The 25,856-nt window shown below is 40.3% G+C and overlaps 3 protein-coding genes across 3 annotated transcripts in view; 2 read left to right on the plus strand and 1 right to left on the minus strand.

Annotated features, from left to right (window-relative positions):
• The first annotated feature begins 3,595 nt into the window (after nucleotides 1-3,595).
• Nucleotides 3,596-9,454, plus strand: LOC137387130 (uncharacterized). Its single transcript, XM_068073444.1, has 2 exons — nucleotides 3,596-5,716; nucleotides 5,831-9,454. Exons 1-2 carry the CDS (start codon nucleotides 3,596-3,598, stop codon nucleotides 9,452-9,454), a joined length of 5,745 nt encoding a protein of 1,914 aa, XP_067929545.1.
• Nucleotides 9,455-14,994: 5,540 nt separating this feature from the next.
• Nucleotides 14,995-15,948, minus strand: LOC137387131 (uncharacterized). Its single transcript, XM_068073445.1, has one exon. It carries the CDS (start codon nucleotides 15,946-15,948, stop codon nucleotides 14,995-14,997), a length of 954 nt encoding a protein of 317 aa, XP_067929546.1.
• A 6,400-nt stretch (nucleotides 15,949-22,348) lies between these two features.
• LOC137386807 (leishmanolysin-like peptidase) overlaps nucleotides 22,349-25,856 on the plus strand; it is a 52,727-nt gene continuing 49,219 nt past the window's right edge. Inside the window, exon 1 of the mRNA XM_068072955.1 lies at nucleotides 22,349-22,465. Coding sequence (XP_067929056.1) covers nucleotides 22,361-22,465 — 105 coding nt within the window. The 5' untranslated portion in view covers nucleotides 22,349-22,360. The remainder of the gene's footprint in view (nucleotides 22,466-25,856) is intronic.

The following is a 25,856-nucleotide window of genomic DNA, read 5'->3' on the forward strand; positions in this document are numbered from 1 at the left end:
AGACTTGTTTGACTTTCAATCAAATTTCATGTTACAATTTAACCTGTAATAAAGATTTCCTCATATTGACTACAATTTATTGCCATGCTCTATTTTTTCACATGCAACCAATTCAGCACACTGGTACGTATTTTGAGTATTTTAGTGTATCAAGACTTCTGGTGGCTGGCTAATTCAAGACTGTTTTATTTTTACATTACAAACAATATATATGTGTATGCAAGTCATCAATGATTCACCATAGTGACAATTTCAGGTGCAAAGACAACAACACAAAGAAACAAACATATTGCCACATTATTGCAATTGTTGACAGTATGATTCAGGTGGCATACTTATGACCCTGATACACTACATCCCTTACCAATTTTACAAAATTGAAAGCTTACGTAATACAGGTACATAGGCTACAAAGGAAGGTATGACAATCTTTGACAATTCAATAAACATATTCCTTCCTTTTCTTCCAAAAACAGAAATATTCACATGAAACAAATGCAAGATCTGTTGAGAAGTTCACACAATACTAACTCAAATTCTGGCTGGACTAAACTAGAAGCACTACACACAGTAGATAGCAGAGAGACATCACACACAGTGAATGGCTGAATAACGTCACCTTTCAAAATTGAGCAAACAGTGCTGACTGGCTAACTGACTAGTAGATTTACTGGCTAAGCTGACTGACTTAAAACAGGGAATCGTCGTCCTCGTAGTCAAATAATTTCTGTGCCTTCTCAACAGCTTCGATGTTATTCTTTGGGCAGGCAGGGGCTTTTGCTAGATGACCGTTGCCCCAAAATTTAAAACATTTGCGCCCTTTTGCTGGGCACTTGTGGTTAATCCGTTGCTCTAAACCACAATCACCACAGATTGCTTGTCCATTGCTGAAACCATTCCTTTTGACTGCATTCATTTCAGGTTTTACATCTGGAAGCGTAATCTGCTCTATTGCAACCTTGGCCTTTGCTTCTTGCAACAACACACTAATATCAGTTAGCTTTGACTCCTCAAGTGCGATCAGCTTAGATCTCAGCATAGTGTCCCGCATTCCACGGGGAAATTGTTCCGCCAGGTTGACGTCGAGACTACTTGCAAACTCACATTGGCGAGCTGTCCTTTTCAAGCCCATGAGCAGTAAGTGCTGACGAGAGTCTCCCGTAACTTTGTTCACAGCAAAGTATATCTCCAGATGTTCCAAATATGACTCAACATTCGTAGAGTTGTCAAATTCTGGCAAATTAGCCATGGCTTTATTATCCGGCATCCTCATCGTCAATTTAGTGTATCAAGACTTCTGGTGGCTGGCTAATTCAAGACTGTTTTATTTTTACATTACAAGCAATATATATGTGTATGCAAGTCATCAATGATTCACCATAGTGACAATTTCAGGTGCAAAGACAACGGCACAAAGAAACAAACGTATTGCCACATTATTGCAATTGTTGACAGTATGATTCAGGTGGCATACTTATGACCCTGATACACTACAAGTATGTAACTGCTGTGCGTGTGGTAAATATTGGCATATGACATTATGGCTAGTATTGCACGTGATTCATCTGTTTCAGTAATAGATTTCTGCTACCATCCCTAGTATATGTTCTACCTTACTGCACCCTGAAATGCATGAGAAATTGAAGCCTGGAAGAATGATTCGTATATTAGCTTTGGGAGTGCTTTAATGGCGATACAAGATGTTGTGCAAAGATTTAGCGTCATCAGTTAACTCTTAGCCTAAAGCATCTGTTGAGGAGCAGAGCCAAATAGCGCCTTCTAAGCCTTCTTTCTTCCTATTTTTTTACATTACTTGATCTATGTTTATATTTTCTTGTGCTTAATTTTTTATCTTAATATGTTGTCAAAATGTTAGTAGTATCCAACTGCTCACCTGAAACCATTGTTGCGAATGCAGCGTTAACCTTTTTAACAGAATTCCAAATTTCTCTGCACTATTGTTTTGTTTTTGTTGTTTGTTACTGCTACATAAATTATATGTGTAGATGATCTTAATCTCTGTAACTACTTACCTGAGCCTAGTTTTGCATTTGTATTGTGATACTGTATGTTGAGTTTTTATTTGCTATGTGACCCAGTGTCAGGTCAGCTATGTGTTGTGGTCGGGCTGTGGCTGGCTGCTCCGGTGGAGGCAGTCTGCCTACCTTTGTGATTGAGGATCCGGTTAGCAACACCTGTTTACTTGTCAGTTTTTGTCATTAAAAATATGAAAATAACAGTTATATTCTATCCTGTACCCAACTTCCATTTTAAAATGACTCAGTTTGCCTTTGGATGCCAATACAGCAGCACCGAAATGTTTACTTGCAGTCAGGCATCTCACTATATATCAAAGTTTTTTTTAGCAGAATTTTAAAAGGCTTGTGCTATCCATTATATAGTCAAGCAAGTATTTGTCATCAGTCAGGGAGTGTCAACTCCAAAACCTAATCACTGTTGTTTCTGGAATCACAAGGTAAATTTTAATATAATTGTAACATTTTCTTTTTGTTAATTCTGTCGTATGTAATATGCTACTGTATTGTGGTTTTATATCAATTCCAGTTTCTGTAATTTTATTGTTCAGTCATGCTATGCAATGTGTCAATGCACTCACTCTCAATTAATATTTCCTACATGTACTGCGCATCATATGTTATGTTTGTTTATCATGCTTTATTAGTGATTATTATCTATCCACATATCAGTACATTTGTGTAACCTTTTGACAGGTTTCACGGTCAAGCTAGATTACTACCAGTTGTACTGTCAGCATTTAATAAAGAAATAAAGTCAGCAGTAATCTACAGTGATCAGTGCACTTTTCTCTCGACACAATAGTGGTTAGCCAGTCAGTCTGAGAGCTCCGGCTCTTACAGTGAAACCTTCGGTGATAACTCCACGGAGAGACGTCACTAAACCAGTCAGAAGTCAGTTACAATTACAAGCAGTCAGAAGTTAGTTCTAATTATCAACAGTCAGAAGTCAGTCGCCAACAGTCAGAAAGTGGAAACCCAATCAACAACAGATTGAACTGCTACAGTTGTAAAGTAGAGCCCAACAGCAATTACAAACAAGTCCAGGGAACTGCAGCTAAGTAACATTGACAGCGTATAGTCTAGCCTGCTTACAAGAAGTGTAGTGGACAGCTTACAAGCGTAAGTGAATTCTTACAGCCTTTCAATTTATAAATAGTGACAATTCATCAACCTTACAGAGCCACAACCCATGAACAAACTGCTACAACTTTTGATATACATAGATAGTGCCAATTTACAGCAATTTAGGTTGAGCCTAGTCAAGCTAACTCCTATTTTATAGCGATATTTTGTTTGAAAATTTATTGATCAAAGGTTTTAGATTTTTTTAAATTTTTGCCTTGCTTTTTAATTTTACTTCACCAGTTTTCTTCAATTCAATGTAAGTAAGCTGAGTCATTTTAAAAGGTTGTTGGGTCCCTTCTATATATATAGGTCACACACTGCACCAATTAGGCGTGCATGTCATATCTTAGTCAGCCAGTAGCATTTTTCGACCTTGTTTTTCTCGATTTGAGTACAAGTGTTGCAACGGCGACTCAGTTACACCGGTGGTGATGGCAGAAGCTGAGAGCGGTTCCGCGGAGCCTGTATCACTCACCGAGCAATCTGATATCGATGACACTGTTTTACATGAACCCGTCAATGATGATCTAGATGTAGAAAATAGTGGTGTGTCAAAAACCTCTGAGCAAGATTACGCGCGCATGAGTAGCACTACTGCTGTAGTTAAAAATCGCAAGCATAGAGAGCGCAGTGAGAAGAGCAAACAAAACAGAGTCAATGAACTCACCACAAAAATTTGCAGATTAGTCAATAGGAAGCTTGGCTTATATGAGCAATCACTTTGTGACAATGATATGAATGATATTGATGTTTTGGAAGCCCACCTTGATACTTTTGAAGCAGATGGTAATGAAATGTTAGTTATGTATAACGAGCTGAATGCATTGTCAGAGAATGAAGTTGATGAACAAATCAAAATCATGTATACTGATTTCAAACAAGAGCTTGATAGTAACGTGCAGCTATTTGAGCTACGACTTGATGAGTTGTACCGAGTAGAAGATGAGGCTCAAGCAGAAGCTAAGAGAGAGCTTGAACGTCAAATGGAAGAGCTTCAAGTGAGAAAAAGAAGACAAATGGAGGCAAGAAGTCTGTTTGAGCAAAGGGAAATCATTCCCCACTATCCGCCTCATCAGCCAACAGCTACCAGTACAGTAGCAGTAGATGAGAGACAGTCAACAGGAACTGGCACAGCGGCAGTAAGCGAGAGGCAGTCAGCACCTACCAGCGCAGCAGCAGTGAATGACAGACAGTTAGCAGGTACCAGTGCAGCAGCAGTGAGTGACAGACAGTCAGTAAGTAAAGACAACGCAGCGCCAAAGCTTTCCCCACCACCTCAAGATTTATACCAGTCTAACAGAGAACAAGAGGCAGGAATGGTAGCTCAGTTAGCCAACTCTATAACAGCCTCAATAAGGGAGACAAAACGTTCTGTAATTGAACCCTCAATATTTTCCGGAGATGTCCTTGCCTTTGCAGACTGGGAAATAGATTTTGATGACTTCCTTGATGCTGAAGGTGTAACCGGTATCAGAAAACTTCGTCTGCTAAAGAAGTACTTAGATGGAGAGGCAAAGAAGTGTGTCAGCGGTTTCCTGATGAGTCAGAGTATAGATGGCTATGATGATGCCAGAAGCTACCTAAAGCAAAGATACGGCAAGAAAATAAATCTATCACGTCAATTCAAAAAGAAACTTTCAGAATGGCCAAATATACGAGCCAAAGACAGTCAAGGCTTGCGGGATTTCGCAGATTTCTTAGCACATTGTAAAAGTGCGATGAAAACAGTACCACAGCTGAGAAGCTTAGACGATGCCGACCAAAATATGACGTTAATGGAAAAACTGCCTGATTGGCTCCAGATTAAGTGGAAGTACAAGATATCGGAATACGAGGACACAGATGATGAATTTCCTGATTTTCATACATTTGCAACATTCGTTGCCAAGGAAGCAAAAGCGGCAAATGTCCTGCATGGTCAAAGACAAATTGAAAAGCAAACGACAGAGAAGAAAAATTTCCAAGGAACAAAACCAAAGTCGGTAAGAAGCCTTAAGACTAACAGTCACCCAGAGAAAACAAAGAAAACTGCATGCCTTTACTGTGGCTTGGAAAACCATCAAACGGCACACTGCAATGACTTGGTAAAAATGTCATATAACAACTCATTAGAATGGATTAAATCGAAAAGGCTGTGCTACAGTTGTGTCTTAGAGGGCCACAGGATGTCAGACTGTAAAAACAAAGCTTCCTGCAAAAAGTGCAAGAAGCCTCACCCGACAATCTTACACAAGACAAAGGAGGATTGGGATGCCACAAAGCAAGAAACTAAGCAAAAGGAAACGCAATCTAGCAATACAGAAAAGCCCTCAACCATCAAGAACGCTGTCCGAGAAGATAAACCAAACAGCAAAGGAGAAGCTACACAGGTTGATGTAAAGAACACAAAAAGTAAAGCCAGAACTCTGAGCATGGTGATGCCAGTCTTTGTTTCAGCTGAAAACAGTCAGGAAGAGACACTAACTTACGCACTTCTGGATAGTCAGTCTGACACGTGTTTTATATCGCAGGAGGTCGCATCAAAGGTGAAGCCATCTTTTCATACTGACAAGGTATCTGTTTCGACAATGATTTGATCCAAAGATAAAGTTCTAAGACACTACCAAGGTATACGGATAAGAAACTATTACAGTCAAGATGGAACCACTATATCAGCTTATGAGCAGGACAATATCCCATGCGAGAGATATCAAATTCCTACAAGAGACAACACAAGTCATCTAACATACCTGGAAAAAATTAGAAAGGAGCTTCCTCCACCACTGGACATCCCAGTTGGACTTCTACTCGGAACTAATTGCGCCGAGGCCCTGGCTCCAATAGACCACATTAATGGTGCCAAAGGAGAACCATTCGCCATAAAAACTATCCTTGGTTGGACAGTTTGTGGGGGAACAAACAGCCAAAGTAACCTCCATAGTTTAGTGACACGAACCAAGAAAGATCAAGAGATAATACAGCTCATAGAAAGAGACTTCAAAGATTGCGAGGAAGAGCGAATGTCACAAGAGGACCTCAAGTTCCTCGCAACTCTCCAGAAAGGAACCTTTCAGAACAAAAATGGGAACTATGTGCTACCACTGCCCTTCAAAAAACAAGAAATAGAGCTCCCTCTAAACAGACCTCAAGCTGAGAGAAGGCTGGCTCAACTACTCAAGAGACTGAAGACTGACAAGAATTACCAGCAAGAGTACAACAAGTTCATGAACAAACTGCTAGCAAGTGGACACGCAGAAGAAGTTCCAGCGAATGATTGCTCAAAACCTGGTACAGTGTGGTATATTCCACACTTCGGTGTTATGCACCCTAAGAAGAAGAAGATAAGAGTCGTGTTCGATGCTAGCACCAAATATGAGGGAATTTCACTTAACGATGTGCTCTTGCAAGGCTCAGATCTTATGAACAGCTTAGTGGGAATTCTACTCAGATTTAGAAAAGAAAAGGTGGCCATCTGCTGTGACATCGAATCAATGTTCTACAATTTTTATGTGCCAGAGCCGCAGAGGGACTACCTGCGGTTTCTCTGGTTAGATCCTGATTCACGGCAAGTGAGACAATACAGAATGACTGTGCACCTATTTGGGGCAACATCCTCTCCGGCAGTGGCAACTTTCGCATTGAGACGACTAGCAGCAGACAACAAGAAACTTTCAGAAAAAGCAGCTGAGTTTCTATGTGAAGATTTTTACGTTGATGATGGCATCACGAGTGTGAGCACAGCCGAGGGTGCCATCCAGTTGCTAAAAGACACAGCTGAAATGTGTTCTCGTGGTAATGTGAGGCTGCACAAATTCATCTCAAACGATAGAGATGTGATGAGCTCTATACACCCCTCAGAGAGAAGTGAGTCGACTCAAAAAATTGACCTCAGCTGTGATGAACTCCCTAATGAAAGGACACTGGGCATTCAGTGGAATGTGGAGATGGACAGTTTCCAGTTCAAATTGAATATCGACTCCAAACCGGCTACCAAAAGAGGAATACTGTCGACAGTGGCTCAGGTCTACGATCCCTTAGGCTTTGTCGGACCATTTATTTTGACAGGCAAGCATATTCAACAAAAAGTCACTGCAGCAGAACTTGATTGGGATGCACCAATCCCAACAGAAGAGAAACTAAAATGGGAAAGATGGTTGGAAGACCTCAAAAAGATAGATAAAATCAGCATAGAAAGATGCATGAAAAAAGCGGGTGTGGACGTACAAACCACACAGATTCATGTCTTTAGCGATGCTAGTCTGAAGGGATATGGAGCCTGCTGCTACCTACGTCAAGTAGGCAAAAATGGTACAGTGCATACAACGCTACTGTTTGGAAAGTCACGAGTGGCGCCACTCAAGCCTGTGACTATCCCTAGATTAGAACTCCAAGCTGCGGTGATTGCCGTAAGAATAAGTAAACTAGTGAGTAGAGAGTTAAAGTTAAGCTTTGATGAAATGTATTTCTGGTGTGACTCACAGATTGTTCTAGGATACATAGCTAACGAATCTAAAAGATTCCACATGTACGTGGCTAATAGGATACATGAAATCCACCAGAACTCCTCCCCAAGTCAATGGCATTACGTCAAATCCAAGGACAATCCAGCTGATACGGCGTCAAGAGGAGCATCAGTTGATGAGCTAATAAACTCAAGCTGGTTTAGTGGACCAGATTTCCTGAAAGAACATGATGTAAAAGCTTACATGGAGGCAAATTATGTCATTAGGAAAGTAGAGGAGCATGACCCTGAAGTCAAACCAGTAAAAGTTTTGAAAACAAGTGCTTCCGCTCCTAACATTGCACACAAATTCCTCAAGTACAGCACCTTCAATGGACTGGTGAAGAGCCTGGCTATCTTGCGAAAAGCTGCGAGGAAAAAGACATGGAAATATGTTTCAGCGACTGCCGAAGACATGCAAGAGGCTGAAGTACTTGCTATTAAGCGTACACAAGAAATGAGTTTTCAAGAAGAAATTCAGACTCTAAAAGAAAATAAATCTGTCAGAAAAAACAGCACCATTGCCAAACTGAACCCTTACCTAGATAAACAGAGTATTCTCCGCGTAGGTGGGAGACTCCATAGAGCAGACATCACCACCGATGAGAAGTGTCCCATGATCGTACCCAAGCACAGTCATTTGGCAAAACTATTAGTAAGGCACCACCATCATAGAATACACCACCTCGGTCGCAGGAGCACTCTAGCCGCAACTCGAGAAGCTGGTTACTGGATAATCAGCGGCGCCTCAACAGTTAAGTCTACGATTAGTGACTGCATTGCATGCTCGAAACTACGCAAACCTTTGCAGGAACAGTTAATGGGAGACCTGCCAGCAGAAAGAGTGCAACGAACACCACCCTTTTCACATGTGGGTATGGATGTCTTCGGACCCTACCATGTTAGAGAGAGACGATCCACACTAAAACGTTATGGACTTATATTTACGTGTCTGTACAGTAGAGCTGTACACATTGAAATGCTTGACGACCTGTCAACCGATAGCTTCATCAATGCATTGCGATGTCTCACAGCAATTAGAGGACATGTAACCACACTTTACAGTGATAATGCAACCAACTTTGTTGGAGCAAAAAACTTGTTTGACAAAGAATTAGAGAGGGTCTCTGATTCCAAAATGCAGAAATACCTTCTGGACCACAGGATAATCTTTAAAAACAACACACCTGAAGCAAGTCACCAGGGAGGTGCCTGGGAGAGACTCATACGCTCGGCCAGGGCTGTCCTCAATGGCATGGCCATCAACTACAAAGAACGAATCGATTCACAGACACTCAGAACTGCATTCTATGAAGTGGCAAGCATACTGAATCATAAGCCACTGACAGCTACCAATATTGGAAACCCAGACGAAGAGATTATAACGCCAAATAGACTTCTCACCATGAAGAGAGGGCAGACTTCAGCCCCTCCACCAGGAGAGTTTACAGACAGTGAAGTGTATGGAAAAGCCAGATGGAAGAAGGCACAACAAATTGCCGATGAATTCTTCAAAGCCTGGAAATCTGAATATTTAAGTCAGATCACTCAACGGACAAAGTGGCACACTGAAAATCAGAACATCGCAGTTGGTGATGTAGTAGTTCTCAAGGACAGCAACATGCCTCGTAATGCCTGGGAGCTAGCTATCATTCAAGATGTGCACAAGGGTGATGATGACAAAGTAAGAAATGTGACTTTAAGGATGGCGAATCGTCACCTGGACAACAAGGGAAAGCCACTGGCTCCACCCTCTATCCTCAAGCGCCCTATACAGAAAATCGTACTGTTATTAAAAGGCCAAGTATAAGTAGTTAGTTAGTTTTTAGTAGTGTAGTAGTGTAGTACACATATATACGCACATACTAACTTCATGCAATTTATCGCTATGTTCATTTTATAAGCTATGCACACGTTATATGTACATGTATTCCTTTTATCTTACGTTGCACACTTGTCATATATGCTGAACACATTGTTACGTTAATAAATTTCATAAGAATTTAGGTGGGAGTGTTGAGTTTTTATTTGCTATGTGACCCAGTGTCAGGTCAGCTATGTGTTGTGGTCGGGCTGTGGCTGGCTGCTCCGGTGGAGGCAGTCTGCCTACCTTTGTGATTGAGGATCCGGTTAGCAACACCTGTTTACTTGTCAGTTTTTGTCATTAAAAATATGAAAATAACAGTTATATTCTATCCTGTACCCAACTTCCATTTTAAAATGACTCAGTTTGCCTTTGGATGCCAATACAGCAGCACCGAAATGTTTACTTGCAGTCAGGCATCTCACTATATATCAAAGTTTTTTTTAGCAGAATTTTAAAAGGCTTGTGCTATCCATTATATAGTCAAGCAAGTATTTGTCATCAGTCAGGGAGTGTCAACTCCAAAACCTAATCACTGTTGTTTCTGGAATCACAAGGTAAATTTTAATATAATTGTAACATTTTCTTTTTGTTAATTCTGTCGTATGTAATATGCTACTGTATTGTGGTTTTATATCAATTCCAGTTTCTGTAATTTTATTGTTCAGTCATGCTATGCAATGTGTCAATGCACTCACTCTCAATTAATATTTCCTACATGTATTGCGCATCATATGTTATGTTTGTTTATCATGCTTTATTAGTGAGTATTATCTATCCACATATCAGTACATTTGTGTAACCTTTTGACAGGTTTCACGGTCAAGCTAGATTACTACCAGTTGTACTGTCAGCATTTAATAAAGAAATAAAGTCAGCAGTAATCTACAGTGATCAGTGCACTTTTCTCTCGACACAATAGTGGTTAGCCAGTCAGTCTGAGAGCTCCGGCTCTTACACTGTATACAATAATTATGTTTTGCATATATGTTTTGCTTAATAGATCTTCAGCTAATAGTGCCTTGGCGTGCTTGTGAGACGGAGAGGTATCCACAAATGGTTTTCAAATGAGTATTGCTGCCAGTCACTATGTCTTATCTGTTTAGCAGCGACATCTATGGTTTTTACACAAACATTAAGATGTAATTCCTCTAGAAACCCAAACCAGAAACTGGTTGCAGATACAAAACATATCAGAACTTGAGCTATATGCCAGTTTAGGTAAGACGTGTTTTAATTTGAGCCTTGAAAGAGTTATATTTTCTTCAATTAAAAAACTGTTAGTAGCTTCTTGTAGAGAATTTCATCCTCTTTCAAATGGTGTATGATACAACAATCAATTTCAGGGCGTCTGCCAATGGATGCCAAGGGGTTACAAACGTCAAAGAGGTTTAGTATTAAGATAAACAATGAAGCTAATCACTGTAAGTTGCTTTCAAGTATCGCTCCTTAAGGATATGATTACATTAAGTTGTAGTAGATTTTATCAGGAAGTATAAACATTTTCTATCATTTGTGATTTTGTTTATTGTTTTAGATGATCTGACTGCCAGGATTTTTTAAGATTAAATTAAACAAAACGTGTTCAGAGTTAAAATGCTGAGAAAAACAAGGCCTGCCCAGGCTTCCCCAAAATGATTTCAATAGTCGCCTTTCCTGTTTGTCACTCTCGTTATTGACACCAGCTCTGTACTTATTTCCTATATATAGTGTGAGGAAACAAAGGCTACGAGTTTGCTAGATCAGCCTGCTTTAACTAAACACAACTATAAGGTGCAACATGGCATCAACCACCATAAACATAACCTGTAATCAACAAGCAGTGCGAGATGCTAACTCACTCCACCCCCAAGGAGCCGGCCACAAATTAGGATCAAAGGCTGTCTAACACAGTGAGCCACCAGTAATACTCAGTTGGTTAGTTCAAAGCCAAACAACCTTTGCTGCTTGGCACAACCAGAATAATCTCAAAATGTAAAATATAACATGAAAAATGCTCAGTGTAATAGGAGAGAGCATCTATGAGAGCACATGGTGTGCATATTACTACATGTATCAGCCCTTGCAAAAGGCAACAACAAAAACAGCTACCTATTGTCTAATAAGTATTTATACAACTTATGTACACACGATGCCTATGCAGGTAGAATTGACTAGCAGAAGACCCTGGCCAGTTGGGAGCTGGTTGGGAGCCCAGAGAAATGGCTTGGCAAGCCACCTGCCCCTTTATGAATGTGCATGAACATCTGATGCTTGGGCCCCTGTTGCAGTATAAGTGTACTGAATTGTAACAAACAGGTGATGGAACCTGTTGCATATTGTCACAAATACCTTACTTTGGTGGCAATAAAGCAGATGTAATCCACACCAATATCTTACTTGTTACATCCCTTGAATTGAATCTTTGTACCTCTTCGGCTACCTTTACATAAAAACAGAAATTTATTTTTCAAGTTGTAACTCTTCAATACATGATGTACACTAGAGGGAAGAGCGATGACTCCTCTTCAGTCAGAGCTATGAAGGAGCTAAATAGCAGGTGACAATAATGGTGTGATGGTGTCATGACATCTACATGTAATAAATACATGATCAACCTTGTTGCATTCATAGCTTTTGCTATGAATACAGTTTGTTGTGAGAGTTGGGAAGCAGAAAGTAATGGAGTAGAACTCAGGCTTTGAGAGGGGCAGCTCCTCTGGACCTGACTACCCTTCACACATCTATATTCTTAAAATGTTAAACACTAGCTTACTAGGTGCCTTAGGTAACAGCTTCGCATGATAACTATAAAACTATGCATTCTGTGTCAGCTTTCTACTTCAACTGCTCTGTAAACTCAATTTATTAGAAACGACATATTAATAACTTCGTTTACTGTTTGGCAAGTCTAGTTCTGTTCATATGAATACTATTCCTGGTTTAATATGAAACATTTTAAACTAATGCTATCCTCTTCAATAGGTTCTTTAATCCAACAATTCTCAGCCTTAAAACTATCTCGATAGCAAACTAGATTTTGATAATTATTAGTCAATGCAAGGCAGCATTACAACCACAGCATTTTATTTCATATTTCCAATGATAACACCAATACTTGTGTTATTGTCAGGAGCACTAAACTATAGGATGAATAGAAAGAAAAGTAGAAGAAAAGTACATATCATTTGTAGCCGGCCAGTGTGTGATAATTAATTCTTTTGAGGCGGTTTTATGCTTCACTGCGAATGATACACACTACAGAGCTAGATGATTTGCACATAATTCAGATTAAAATAGATGATGTAAAGATGCATGCATTTTCATATACCTAGATGTTGTAAAGGCCAGCCACCTCAGCTTATAGATCTCAGACTATTGATTAGACATTGCACTCAGGCTATTGGTTGTTTACACACTTGATAGCCAAACTTTGTGTCAACAAAGCTAGCTTTTCAGTGCCAGTTAGAATTGCATATCTTGCACCGTTTTAACAGATTAAATACCCTAACAGCATACGTAAAACACACCTTGACGCATCCTTAGCTTGATACAATGCTAAGACACTAGCACTTGAGCAACCTACAGAGACGTCTGAGTTCTCATTGGAATGTACCAGTTTTAGCTGTTGAAGAAATCACTGCAGCATCTCTCACTCCTTAACTATCTATCTGTGTATATATATTTTCTCTATTTCTCTATCTTCATCTCTCTCCCCCTCTCTCCCCCTCTCTCCCTCTCTCTCCCTCTCTCCCTCTCTCTCTCTCTCTTTCTCCCTCTCTCCCTCTCTCTCCCTCTCTCTCCCTCTCTCTCCCTCTCTCTTTCCGTCTCTCTTTCCGTCTCTCTCCGTCTCTCTCCCCCTCTCTCCCCCTCTCTCCCTCTCTCCCCCTCTCCCCCTCTCTCTCCCTCCCTCTCCCTCCCTCTCCCTCCCTCTCTCTTCCTCCCTCTCCCTCCCTCTCTCTCCCTCTCTCTCCCTCTCTCTCCCTCTCTTTCCCTCTCTCTCTCCCTCTCTCTCTCTCCCTCTCTCTTTCCGTCTCTCTCCGTCTCTCTCCCTCTCTCTCTCCCCCTCTCTCCCCCTCTCTCCCCCTCTCTCTCCCTCCCTCTCCCTCCCTCTCCCTCCCTCTCCCTCCCTCTCTCTCCCTCTCTCTCCCTCTCTCTCCTTCTCTCTCCCTCTCTCTCCCTTTCTCTCCCTCTCTCTCCCTCTCTCCCTCTCTCTCTCTCCCTCTCTCCCTCTCTCTCTCTCTCTCTCTCCTCCACAACTCATGCTATCTTACACAATCTAATGGACTATCTTCTCATTATTGCAGCTTCATTTGAGCCTGAGCATAAGATCACCAAAAAAAATATATGTAGCAAATTTCTTTATGCCATTGGTATGTTAAGTTATAATTTTCCAAAGAGACTTGAAGTTATAAGTCCACTGCTGTTTATTTGCATGATGCTAAACACCGTGAAATCTAAAATGCATACATATACAGTGATAATAATGCGCAATGATACAATATGGTATAGTGTGCCATAATATAATGCATGAGTAAAGACACAAGAAATAATTCAGCAAGTACAGAAAAAATAGCGCAATAAACAGCAAATATGTGATAGCAGAATTAAACAACCATTGTATATAATATTATGTAATTTGCCTTTGCTTCTTCTTTGGATAAAATGTAGTAACATATGTAGTAGGTAATATTATTGACTAAAAGTGGAAATAAACAGATAAATTGTAGCCTTCCATTATGGGCTCTAAAAAACCTACTAACTAGGGCGGACAGAACACGCAGGACCGGCCAAAAGGTCAAAGCTGGACACGAACTCTATTTGTCAACAGGTGATGACACTACTTCGGTGTTCAATCACACCTAAACAGCACAACAACTGCCAGCAAGAAAGCCTGCGAACGCAGCAAAAACAGCTATTCCTAATATCTAAAGACAATTAGCCGCTGCTTCTGTCAAATCAATTATTTTACTGTAGATAATGGCTATTATAAGGCGTACGATAACAAGTGTGCTAACCATAGTTCATTGCGAGTACAATTCTTACACAACGAGTACAATTCTTACACTCCCATCTAAATTTAGGATAAATTTGCAGAAGATTAAAAGAAGACAAAACACATATGAAGTTATTTGACTAAATGGAAGCTAAATGATATATTTGCACATGCACTACAAGCAAGCTAGCTCAATTACAAAAGGCTATAAGCATTAATCATGTTGGTTCTCAGCGCTCATTAGTTTAATAAGTTTCTGTACTGGTCTATCTAGTGTTATCCTCGGCCGATTTGGTTTTCCAGCGTTGTTCAGGTTTTTCGTTCCGAGCATTACTGTGGTTTTCCTGACTAGTCCATCTGGTCCTTGATGTGTAGCGATTACATTTCCTGTTTTCCATTGGTTTGGCGGTTCATTGTTGTCCACAATAATGACAGTGTCTCCCACCTTTATGTTCTGTTTGGGATTTTCCTACTTTGACCGACCTTCAATTTTGGTAAGGTATTGAGCCTTCTACATGGTCCAAAATTCTTCAGCTAGTTGCTGAGATTTCCTGTTCATTAGTCTGCCATAAATCTCCGCACTGCTAAATTCTCCAGGGGGAAGTGGAAAGTGTTGAGATTTCATGGTTAGCAAATGGTTAGCTGTAATGATGGCATCCGTGTCGCTCAATGAATCTGTGGAGATGGGTCTGCTGTTGACAGTTGCCATGATTTCATAAAAGGCTGTTCTCAGGCTCTCTGTTGTCATGCGCTTGCTGTATTTAGTTGACATTCCTTGCAAAATCGATTTTATGGTTCTTATCTGTTTTTCCGAGACCCCGCCTTGGTGGCTAGCTGTGGGAGTATTTGTTTCAAACTTTATTTTCTTGGTCATCAAGTAATCTTTTAGCTCCTTGCTTCTCATGTTGAGTAAGTCCTGCTCCATCTGGTTTTGTCCTCCAACAAAGTTGGTGCCTGCATCACTGAAGACAGTAGTGACCGGTCTTCGGACTGCTTGAAATCGTCTTAAGGCCTGTAGGAAGCTGTCCGTAGACAGGTTGTCGATGAGTTCAATATGAATGGCTCGAGTGTAGAGGCATGTGAAGATCACACCCCATCTCTTTAGCTCTGTTCTTCTGTCCTTGACAAAAAAGTGCCCAAATGTATCAATTCCTACGTGCGTAAATGGTGGGCTAGGCTCAGTTCTCTCCTTAGGCAGAAGACCCATCTGTTGTCCTTCAGGTTTAGCACGGTTAATTCTGCATCTCACGCAGCGGTGAACAATGCCCTTGGCGAGTGTGGACACCCCAGTTATCCAATATCCTGCTTGGCGCAAGGCGGTGATTGCTGAGTTGTGCCCTTGATGATGTGTTATCTGATGATAGTGAGTTACCAAAAGCTTAGTTAGTTGAGATTTGGATAGTATTATTGGGTTTCTTTCTCTGTAGCTCAGCGGTGAAGTTGTTCTGCTGGACATATGCAGCATGTTATTCTCATCTAGCTAAGGAACTAGTTTGCGAATTTTACTGTTTTTCTGTAATGTCTCTTTCTTCTCCAGCTGACTGATCTCTTTATCAAATGCCTGCTTTTGATCTAGTTTGATGATGTGGCTTTCTGCATGGCAGAGATCTTCCGCGGTTGGCGCAGGTCTTTTGAAGCTTTTGTTTTGTAACATAGCCTTAGCATTTGTAATAGCTCTGACCAGTCTGGTCCATGAGCTAAACTTCTTGATGATTTCATCTAAAGTGTCATTAGTTGCCGACTGCGTGAAAATAACTTGTTTGGGTTTCTTAACCCCCACACTGTTGATAAATCCTAATGTTGCCGTAGAGTCTGTCCAAAAGTATTGGGTGTCAACTGCCAAGTCTAGCTCACTTTCCAACTGACATTTTAATCTCGCAGCTTCAACGGCGGCCTGTTTCTAGCCTAGGTATAGTCATGGATTTGAGTGGAGCCACCCTTGATTTTGCCATGATAAGAGCCGTGTGTAATTGGTCGTTACGATCGACAAGGCGAAGGTAGGAGCAAGCGCTATATCCTTCTAATGATGCATCACAGAAGTGATGCAGCTCGGTGTACTTCTCATTCTTGAAGTTGGAAGCGAGTCCTGGTGTAAGACATCTTGGTATGGATATATCTTGAAGTTCATCTAGTTGACTTTTCCACTTGTTCCAATCATTAGCGATGTCTTCAGGAACATCGTCATCCCATTTCTCACTCTCCTTGCAGGCTCGCTGCATGATCATTTTTCCTTGTAAAAGAAAAAGAGCAAGTAGACTAAGTGGGTCATATATCTGTGACACCACAGATAAATTCCCCTTCTTATACAGTCATACTTCAACTTACTAGCTTAATGCGTTCCGAGACTGAGCTCGTATGTCAATTTACTCGTATGTTGGTGCAATTCATTTATATATAGAACAATTAAATATATATTGATTGGTTTCTATACTCTAAAAGAAGCAAATAAAACACTCAAAACAAGATATTGTAACAGAATGAACATGTTGGTTATTGTCCTTACGTACTACATGCTTTCAAAAAGCAACAAATAAAAAATAATGCAAGGAAATGTCATTAATTAAATGTAAAATTAAATACATACAATAGCAGTTAACACTCGCATTTGCCAGGGAGAGAGATATAAGTTATTCTTCGTTACAACAGGTGACTTTGGTAAATTTGGATTTTATCAAAGTGTTGAAAGACAAACTTACAAGCAAACCAAAAAGCAAACTTTCATTTTCAACTAAACGTAATAAAAATTTCTTCGGCGTTCATAGTTGGTTCAAATTTCTCGCTGGTTATCGAGAAATTTTTCCTTTTTTCCGCTTTCACGACTAGCCGGCCGTTTTAAGATAAACCTATCTAAGGACGTTTGCCTTTGTCGCCCTTGCAACATGTTGCGATTAGGACGAACACAGGTGTCGCCACAAATGGTTAACGCACGACCACTAGCCAACTTGTCCGAATGTCTATTAAACAGTTTGGATAGATCAGTGTCGTATAGTTTCACAAAGTTTATAGTTTTTGAAACTATACGGCTCTGGGATAGATAGCGCCGGCCTTTTTACATAGCATAGTTGCAGTTACGCTGTCGCCGACCAATTGTTTGTCCAATGCCATCAGCGGTCGTAAAGATCGCTGCACCATTTATAAACTATGGTTAGTCCTTTTGCGAACTAAATGCCCTGAATGTAATCCTTCTGTTTGATAATTATGAATGCATTTCTGTCATATTGCCGAGCTAGCTGAATCACGCATACACATTTCGCCTATTTTTCAATATTTTTCCGTTTATTATCGACTGTTATCATTTGCTTTTTCTTTGTAATATCTTTCATTTTACTGGCAAACTTTCGGTCTACGCACAGTACTTTTAATTCACATAATTCTGCTCAGAAAATCGTGCACAAAAAAACATGGTACAACAGTATAACCTGAGCAGTTGAAAAATACAGAGTGATGCTGTTCTCATAAAACACCTCTGGCATACTTGGCAACTGACTCAAGTGCTCGTATCTCAAACATGGCTCGTATGTTAGTGCTAAAACTTGCTTGAAAGCTGGCTCGTATCTCAAGTTTCTCGTACGTTGGAGCACTCGTAAGTTGAAGTATTACTGTATATATATATATATATATATATATATATATATATATATATATACCACCTCTTCTACATGGATGACATCAAGCTGTACGCTAACAAAGAAAGGGACATTGATTCGCTAATACACCCCACTCAGGTATACAGCAAGGACATCGGAATGACCTTCGTTATTGAGAAATGTGGAAGGCTAATTCTTAAGAGAGGTCATTCTATGCTCACAGATGGCCTAAGAATGCCAAATGGTACCATCAAAGATATAGAAGAAGGGTACAAGTACTTGGGGATTATGCAAAGCAACATCAACCACGAAGCCGAGGTACGTCACAAAGCCATTACCGAATACAAGAAACGCCTTCGGCAGGTCTTACGGAGCCAGCTCAATGCCAAGAACCAAATCATGGCAATAAATACCTATGCACTGCCAGTAATAAGATATCCAGCAGGCATAATAAAGTGGACTGAGGAAGCCATCAAAGAAACAGATATTGCAACTCGTAAACTGCTGACCATGCATGGAGCACTCCACCCAAAATCTGATACTACTAGATTGTATCTTGATAGGAAAGATGGCGGTAGGGGACTCAAAAGTGTACAGCAGACAGTGAAAGAGGAGGAGCAAAGCATCAAAGCATATGCAGCCTCCATGGCCATCTCAGATAAGTTGCTAGCTGAATTTCAATCGGCTGCTCTTACAACGGACCTACGCCCTGATGATGAGGAAATTGACTGGCACACGAAACCTCTTCATGGTGCTTACTACCAACAAATATCTAAAGTTGGCGATCTTCATCAGACATATATGTGGCTGAACAAAGGAAACCTAACGGCCAATACAGAGTCGCTAATCATGGCAGCCCAGGAGCAAGTGCTCCCAACAAGGCAACTCCAAACGAAAATCTATCACACTAGAGACGATCCTAGATGCAGACTGTGCAAAGATGCGCCTGAGACCATCCAACACATCATCGGTGGATGCAGGCAGCTAGCAGGGAACGCATACACTGAGCGGCATAATCATGTCGCAGGTATTGTGTATAGAAGTCTATGTGATGAATATGGCCTTAATAAACCACAACACTGGTGGGAAGCTCCTGGTGAGGTGCTAGGTTTTTTTTTTTTTTTTATTTTTTTTTAGTACAATTGCGTCTGAGGAGTGCTTCGCACGAAACAGATTTGTAACACAAATACTAAAAGTTTACTTTTTTCGCAATAATTTTTCAAATATTTCATACTCCACTAATAATCTTTTAGGTTTTTAGTGTAGAGTTTTCTTTTTATATGCTTTTGCACTTGCTTTTAGTTAACATATATATATATATATGTATATATATATATATATATATATATATATATATACATTTCAATATATATTGAAATGTATCATACTTAGAACTAAAATCAGAGTGTTCAACATAGTGCTCAATTTTTCTTGTAGACACGAGGTACAGCCCATACCGCTTGCCAATGGCTCTAAAAACTGTACCTGGTGTCTACAAGAAGAACTTTATATTATATACAGGCCACACCTTGGTTCATTGATCAAACGTACAGAACTCGTCAGCGCCTGCAGAAATTCTGGCAAGTTTCTACTGTCCAATTTTAAAACCTAGTGCTTCTATGAATCCATAATCTTCCAGCTATGAAGTTTTAGTAATTGTAATAGGTCCAGCTGTATATAAGTAACCAAAACTGGTGCTATCACTTTATCTGTAGATTGCTCTTACCAAGCATAAAACTAACAGTAATAAAGTGTTTTATCTAAAGTTATAGTCTGTTTTATTGATGTTAACTTGCTCTGATTTTATTATTGAGCACTCTGCTCGGATCTTACGCTTTTACTTATGTATATATATTATATATATTATCTTTATATTATATATATATAATATATATATATATATATATATATCTGTTAACTTGTTAAGTCCAGAGTTGCACCCTTTTATTTCTGAGAGATGATAATTAAGGCCACCCAAGGAAGAGGATCTACCATGTTTGCTTTAAACCCATTCATCATTGTGGAATATACAGTCATGTGCATAAGTATGGATCCGTCTCCAATGTATTTACAATTTCAAACTTCAAGCTGTTGTTATTCAGCTTAGAATATAGCTACAGCAAATATATTAGTATCATTTTAATGCTGAGAGTGTCTTCTATCTGATTATTTTGTCTATGAACTTGCTAAAATAATAATTAAAACAATATGCTGTTCTCTATTGTTTATTGCATGCATTTATACAATCTACTAAATATATTTCAAAGGTGAACAGTTCTTTGAACAAGTTGGTGGCTCTGAAAAAAGCTGTTGACTGTATAAGTGTTCTTTATAAAAAACTTGAAGTGATCTCCTAAGCTTGGTAGTCTCAGTACTACTTTTTTTCTCTATGACAAGACGACAGCGGTTGGGCGTTGATGCAACCACCTTTTCAGGTTCTTTTCATTCAATTACTCTGTGCCAAGCCCTATCAAGACTTTTCATCAGCACTTTTTCAGTCTTGGGCTTATTCTTGTTTAGTATAATAGCTGTTATGCGCTGCCACAAATTTCCAATGGGATTCAAATCTGGGCTCTGAGCTAACCAAGGCAAAGTGCTGACTCTATCTTGCAGCACTCACTCTTCGACTTTCTTGGCACGGTGGCAGGGGTATTGTAATACTGGCACCACCAGTCAGTTGAACTGTCTGGTGGTTCAACTGACTGGTGGTTCCTTTACCCAATAATGCCCTAGCACTTGGTGACATCTTCCTTTGCACGGGTTTGATATATTTTTCACCGTTCATCATGTCAAGTACAAAATCGAGCCGTCCAACCCCTAATGCCGTCATACAGCCCTAAATCATCACTGATGCAAAATGCTGTACTGTGGGAGTATCACACCATAGCTTGAAAGCTTCCCTTGGTCTTCTTCTAACATACTGCAAACCAGAGTGGTTAGTAAAACAAATGGTAGATTTATCGGAGAAAAGCGCTCTCTTCCACTGGTCCACACTCCATGTCTTGTGCTGGTGTGCCCACTTTAATCGATTGTGCCGTTGTTTCTGTCACCAGTGGCTTCTTTTTGCTTTGCATCCCTTCAACCTGGCAGCAATTGGGCATCTTCTAACGGTAGATGGATGCATTTTAATATTGCTTGTGTCTTGCCAGTCTCTGATTAGTTCACTGCTAGACTTTTTACGGTCTGTCAAGGAAAGCCGCACCAGAGTTCTGTCTTCTCTACAAGTACTCTTTTTGGACGACCAGAGCGTGGTTTATCTTCAGTACTGCTAGTCTTGTTGAATCTCGAAATGACACCAGACAGTCCTTTTCTTGAACAACCAACTCTTTTGGCAATTTCTCGCATAGAAATTTCTTCTTTATGAAGGAAAATAATAGTTGCTCGATGTTCTGCGGTATTATAGTGAGAATGTTACTGATAAAATATTGTGCAAAAAATGCAGAGTTTTAAAAATTCATATTTTTGTATCCTGATGTAGACCAAATTGCAAAACTTCAAAGATTCTGAAACAATGGCTTCAAGATATGGAATTATGATAATTACTTGTACTCATTTCCTATTATAATGGAATACAAAACTTATTTGAGTGAGACTGTCATGTCCTTTGAGATATAACACAAGTGGAGTAAAATTTGTAATTATGTTTCAAATGGCACCATCCTAAAGAACAGTCTGTGAGGATTCAAATGATACCTTGCTTTGTTATACAATGTATTTGAAATAACTCTCTTTATTCTATTTGGAATTCAACTTTGAGTTCATGCAAATTTACAGGGCGGCTCCATACTTTTGCACATGACTGTACCTAACAAGTAATGTTTCATTTACATTATGGCAATAATATAAGCAACCATTACAATTTACATGTATTTTGAGGGATATTTTGTTGGAAATCGCCTGTCCTAATTCATCACACCGGTATTGCGTAGAAGTTCACAACAAACGAACAAATACGAGACGTCCGCGAACAAATACGACACGACCATACTCTCTAGACCCGAGTGGCTTGGAAGTTTAGTCTCGATACTGCGACGAATATCCCAAGCTGGCAGACTGCACAGTCGTGTTTAGACGTCGTAACATCCGCTGAGCGCAATCAGAATTCAGACCGCTAATCTGAAATGCTGTGGTATTGACAGATGATACGATGCCAAGATGTACAGGCGACTTGTGTTATACCGTATAGTACTACTGTCCATCGGCGAAAAGTACGATGGAGTTATGTTCTGGCGAACAAGTACGGCTTCAATGCGCACACTTTTGTAAGTCTCGCGTTTTAGCTGCTGGGTTATGATTTTACAGCAAATTTTAGTTTTATTGCTGGCTAAAATTTTCAATTCGTATTTTGTTTTTGCAGTAAACGGCTGTGGGCACGTATCTCCTTCACCGAGTGAAGTAAGTTGTTTTGAATAAACTCGGTGTATTGTTAGCACGATGGTGGACTCAAAATTTGTCGAGAGTTTTACTGTCACAAAAAGGTAAAATGAATCCACAGTTCAATGCAAACAACACTTATATGTACACAACTGTACGACATAGACATGAAACATGATAATTCTTTTAGTACTAGCAGTTTTTATTTATTATGCTCATCAGTACTGGTGAAACTACGACAACTAAAGAGCATCGCGAATACCAAGAAGAGAGTCATACTGACACCAAGTGATGTTTGTTTAACTGGCTATAACCTTTGTATACTATTGCTATTTTATTTTTGTTTTACATGGTGTTCTGTTAACCACCAGGAAAGCTATGAGTTGTAGAAAATGAAGCAGCAGCTAGTTCATTCATTTGCAGTACAAAAAGAAGCATAGAGATGCCATTGTTAGGTGTGGTTGTGAAGAAATTATGTTATGCATAACTAGTCCGAATTCACACACAACATCAGTTTTGAATTTGCGTTGTCATATTATTTTATTTTTACTATGTTTAGTTTGTGCACTTTTGCTTAGCTTGTGGGAACTAATTTAATTATTACTGGCTCATGTATAGTGAAGGTGTTAAGCTATTGTAAGCAATACTAATATCTACCAGTTGTAATAAAAAAAGTGGATGATAAATACGACACTAAGTTTCCGCCATTGTCGACGCAGAACAAAACCCTTGAAATGGAAATGATGGCCTTGAGAAGGGCTGAGGTGGTTGGTGGGATTACTGACACTCAGAAGTCAATTTTGACTGGTGAGTCCAGTAGCCCGAGAGGGTCACTGTCGTCCCCGATAGGATCTACCGATGGGCGAATGGTCTTGGACCCCACTTCATGCTTGTAAAAGCGAATGAGCTGTCAATCAGTGTGTACCCGTATTTGTAGACGTCAGAATGCGTAAGAGTTGATGACGTCTTTTCTAAGCCTATAATCCGGCAGCTTCAAATTGCTAACTCAACGGATCTATATTACGTTCATCGCAATTCAGACAAATTTGAATAGTCATTTATAAGGCGCACGCTTAACACTTGCCCAATGTAGAGTGTATGTATGTGTGATACTAGCCATTTTTTTTAATGTTAACCATTTATTACCATATTGTTCTAAGATTTGCATGTTACTATACAAACACTAAAAAAATTATTAATACTCGTATTGCGTGATTAGTTAGTGACAAATGTTATCATTTTTTGTATTCGAAATATGTTATTGTGCAATTGGTTGACCTGATTACTGTGCAGCCAATCAATTGTGGATTTTTCTTGGGATTGCTATATAACCTGCCGGTTTGATGATTGTTGGTGTGTTACTGCTTGGTACTGAGAGATATAACACCAATAAAGATACTGCGTTCTTTATAATAAGCTCTGTTTGATTTTCAAAAGCAAATAGGGTATAAAATTCTTGTCACTGTTTCTGACTTTAGCATTGTGATATTAGCCAGCGTATCATAGCTGCTTTCACTATAAATGCTATTGACCGAACATCAAGAATTATTGCGCTTGGCTTGCTAGGGTGTAACAGTTGAGAAAAGTCACCATCGAGTCTGTTTATCGGCTCACCATCGAGTCTGTTTATCGGCTCACTCCCGAGTCTGTTTATCGGCTCACCATCGAGTCTGTTTATCGGCTCACCCATGAGTCTGCTTATCGGCTCACCCACGAGTCTGTTTATCGGCTCACCATCGAGTCTGTTTATCGGCTCACCCATGAGTCTGTTTATCGGCTCGCCCACGAGTCTTCATCAACTCATCGAGTCATGTCAACTCATCTTGTGAACTTTCGCTTGAGTTGGGAGTTGTCTATTCTCAGCGACCAGAATTTACTTCACTGGTGGCAGCAGTGGGATATTTTGGTCCAAAATCAGAACGAACATGGAGGATAACACACCTGTAGCACCATATGCGGCAAACTTAAATGATGCAGATGCAGGGATGGCTGCTCAGGAGGATGTAGCCATGCGGCGCCCAACCATGCGCCCTCAAAATGATGACATGAGACATATGATGAATGAAGTCAGAGGCATGACTGAATTAGTGCGTACCAGGCACGCCCTGGCAATTGCTCCACCTGTTTTTGATGGCTCTACTGATGTGGAAGATTTTTTGGAGCTATTTGAGAACATAGCCATGCATAATGGCTGGTCTGTTGGGGAAATGGCTATTCGTCTCCGTTTGTCAGTGATGGGCTCAGCCGGTATAAATTTACATGGTAGTAACTACCTAGAGTTGAGGGACAAACTAGTGACCATCCACTCTATTAGCATGGAAAACGCAATGGCTGTGCTTAAAACGCTGAGGCTGAGGGATAATGTATTCTCTTTCTCAGACAAACTTTGTAAACTCGTAAGTAAGGCATTCCCTGAAATGGAACGTGAGTCGGTGGACCGACATGCCATGAGGGAGTTAATTGCTATGCTACCTCCAAGCTCTCAAGCAGCTTGGCTGTTTAAAGCACAACCACCTCATAGTTTGGAAGAGGCTGTCCGTAGGATTCATGAAGCTAATCCAAGCGTTGAGCGAAAGATAAATCAACTGGATGCGACTGAGTCATCGTCGAACCTTTCTGACAAAATGATGGCCATGATGCAGGGCACACAGGCCAGCATGCAAACCCTAGTGCAGCAACTTGCAGAGGGACAGAAGCAAATTGCTGAAGGGCAAAAGCAGATGCTGGAAATGCTGGTACAACAAAGGCAGCGACGTGGGCCCCCTAATAATCGTTCAGAGCCTGATAATAGGAAGTGCTACACTTGCCAGAAGATTGGTCATATTGCTCGGAATTGTCCTATCAAAGGCTCCAACAAGGCTTCAACGGAGGGAAACTCCAAGGTCCAGGGGTCATAAGCCCAGAGCCCTCTGGACAGATACCTTTAAACCTGGGCAAATGTCAATTACATGGAGGCCATATGACCACTGCTTATTACGTGCCTGTCACTATAGATCAGGGAAAGAACGTTATGTTGTTGGACAGCGGGTGCACCCAGTCCGCCTTCCCACTTAAAGAGTTCCAAAAACTTTCGGCCCAGAGCTGCACCAAACTCCAGCCAGTACTCGGGCAAGGTATTTTGGCAGATGGTACCGAGATTCAACTGGAGGGCTTAAGCTATATACAGTTTCAGTTGGGAACTCAGAAGATAAATCACCAGTTTGTCATAGCGGAGATCGACAATGCTATTCTGCTTGGAGTGGACTTATTCGAGAACCATCAGTGCCTTTTAGATTTTCAAAATGCTCAGCTAAAGATCAGAAATTCAGCGGTCAGGTGCTGTGACAGCCAGGGAAACCTATTGAAAGTGAATGTTCAGGTCCGCCAGGACACAGTGTTGCCTCCCCGCACAGAGAAGTTTAGCATGGCACGG

Source organism: Watersipora subatra, chromosome 2 (genome assembly GCF_963576615.1).
Source record: "Watersipora subatra chromosome 2, tzWatSuba1.1, whole genome shotgun sequence".
Taxonomy (NCBI): domain Eukaryota; kingdom Metazoa; phylum Bryozoa; class Gymnolaemata; order Cheilostomatida; family Watersiporidae; genus Watersipora; species Watersipora subatra.

Excerpts from the sequence above, each read along its gene's own strand:
- LOC137387130 (XM_068073444.1), top strand. The coding sequence starts at position 3,596 with ATGGCAGAAGCTGAGAGCGGTTCCGCGGAGCCTGTATCACTCACCGAG. Across the intron at positions 5,717-5,830 it reads CATCTTTTCATACTGACAAG|GACAATATCCCATGCGAGAG; the intron begins GTATCTGTTTCG and ends GCTTATGAGCAG.
- LOC137387131 (XM_068073445.1), bottom strand. The coding sequence starts at position 15,948 with ATGCTGCATATGTCCAGCAGAACAACTTCACCGCTGAGCTACAGAGAA.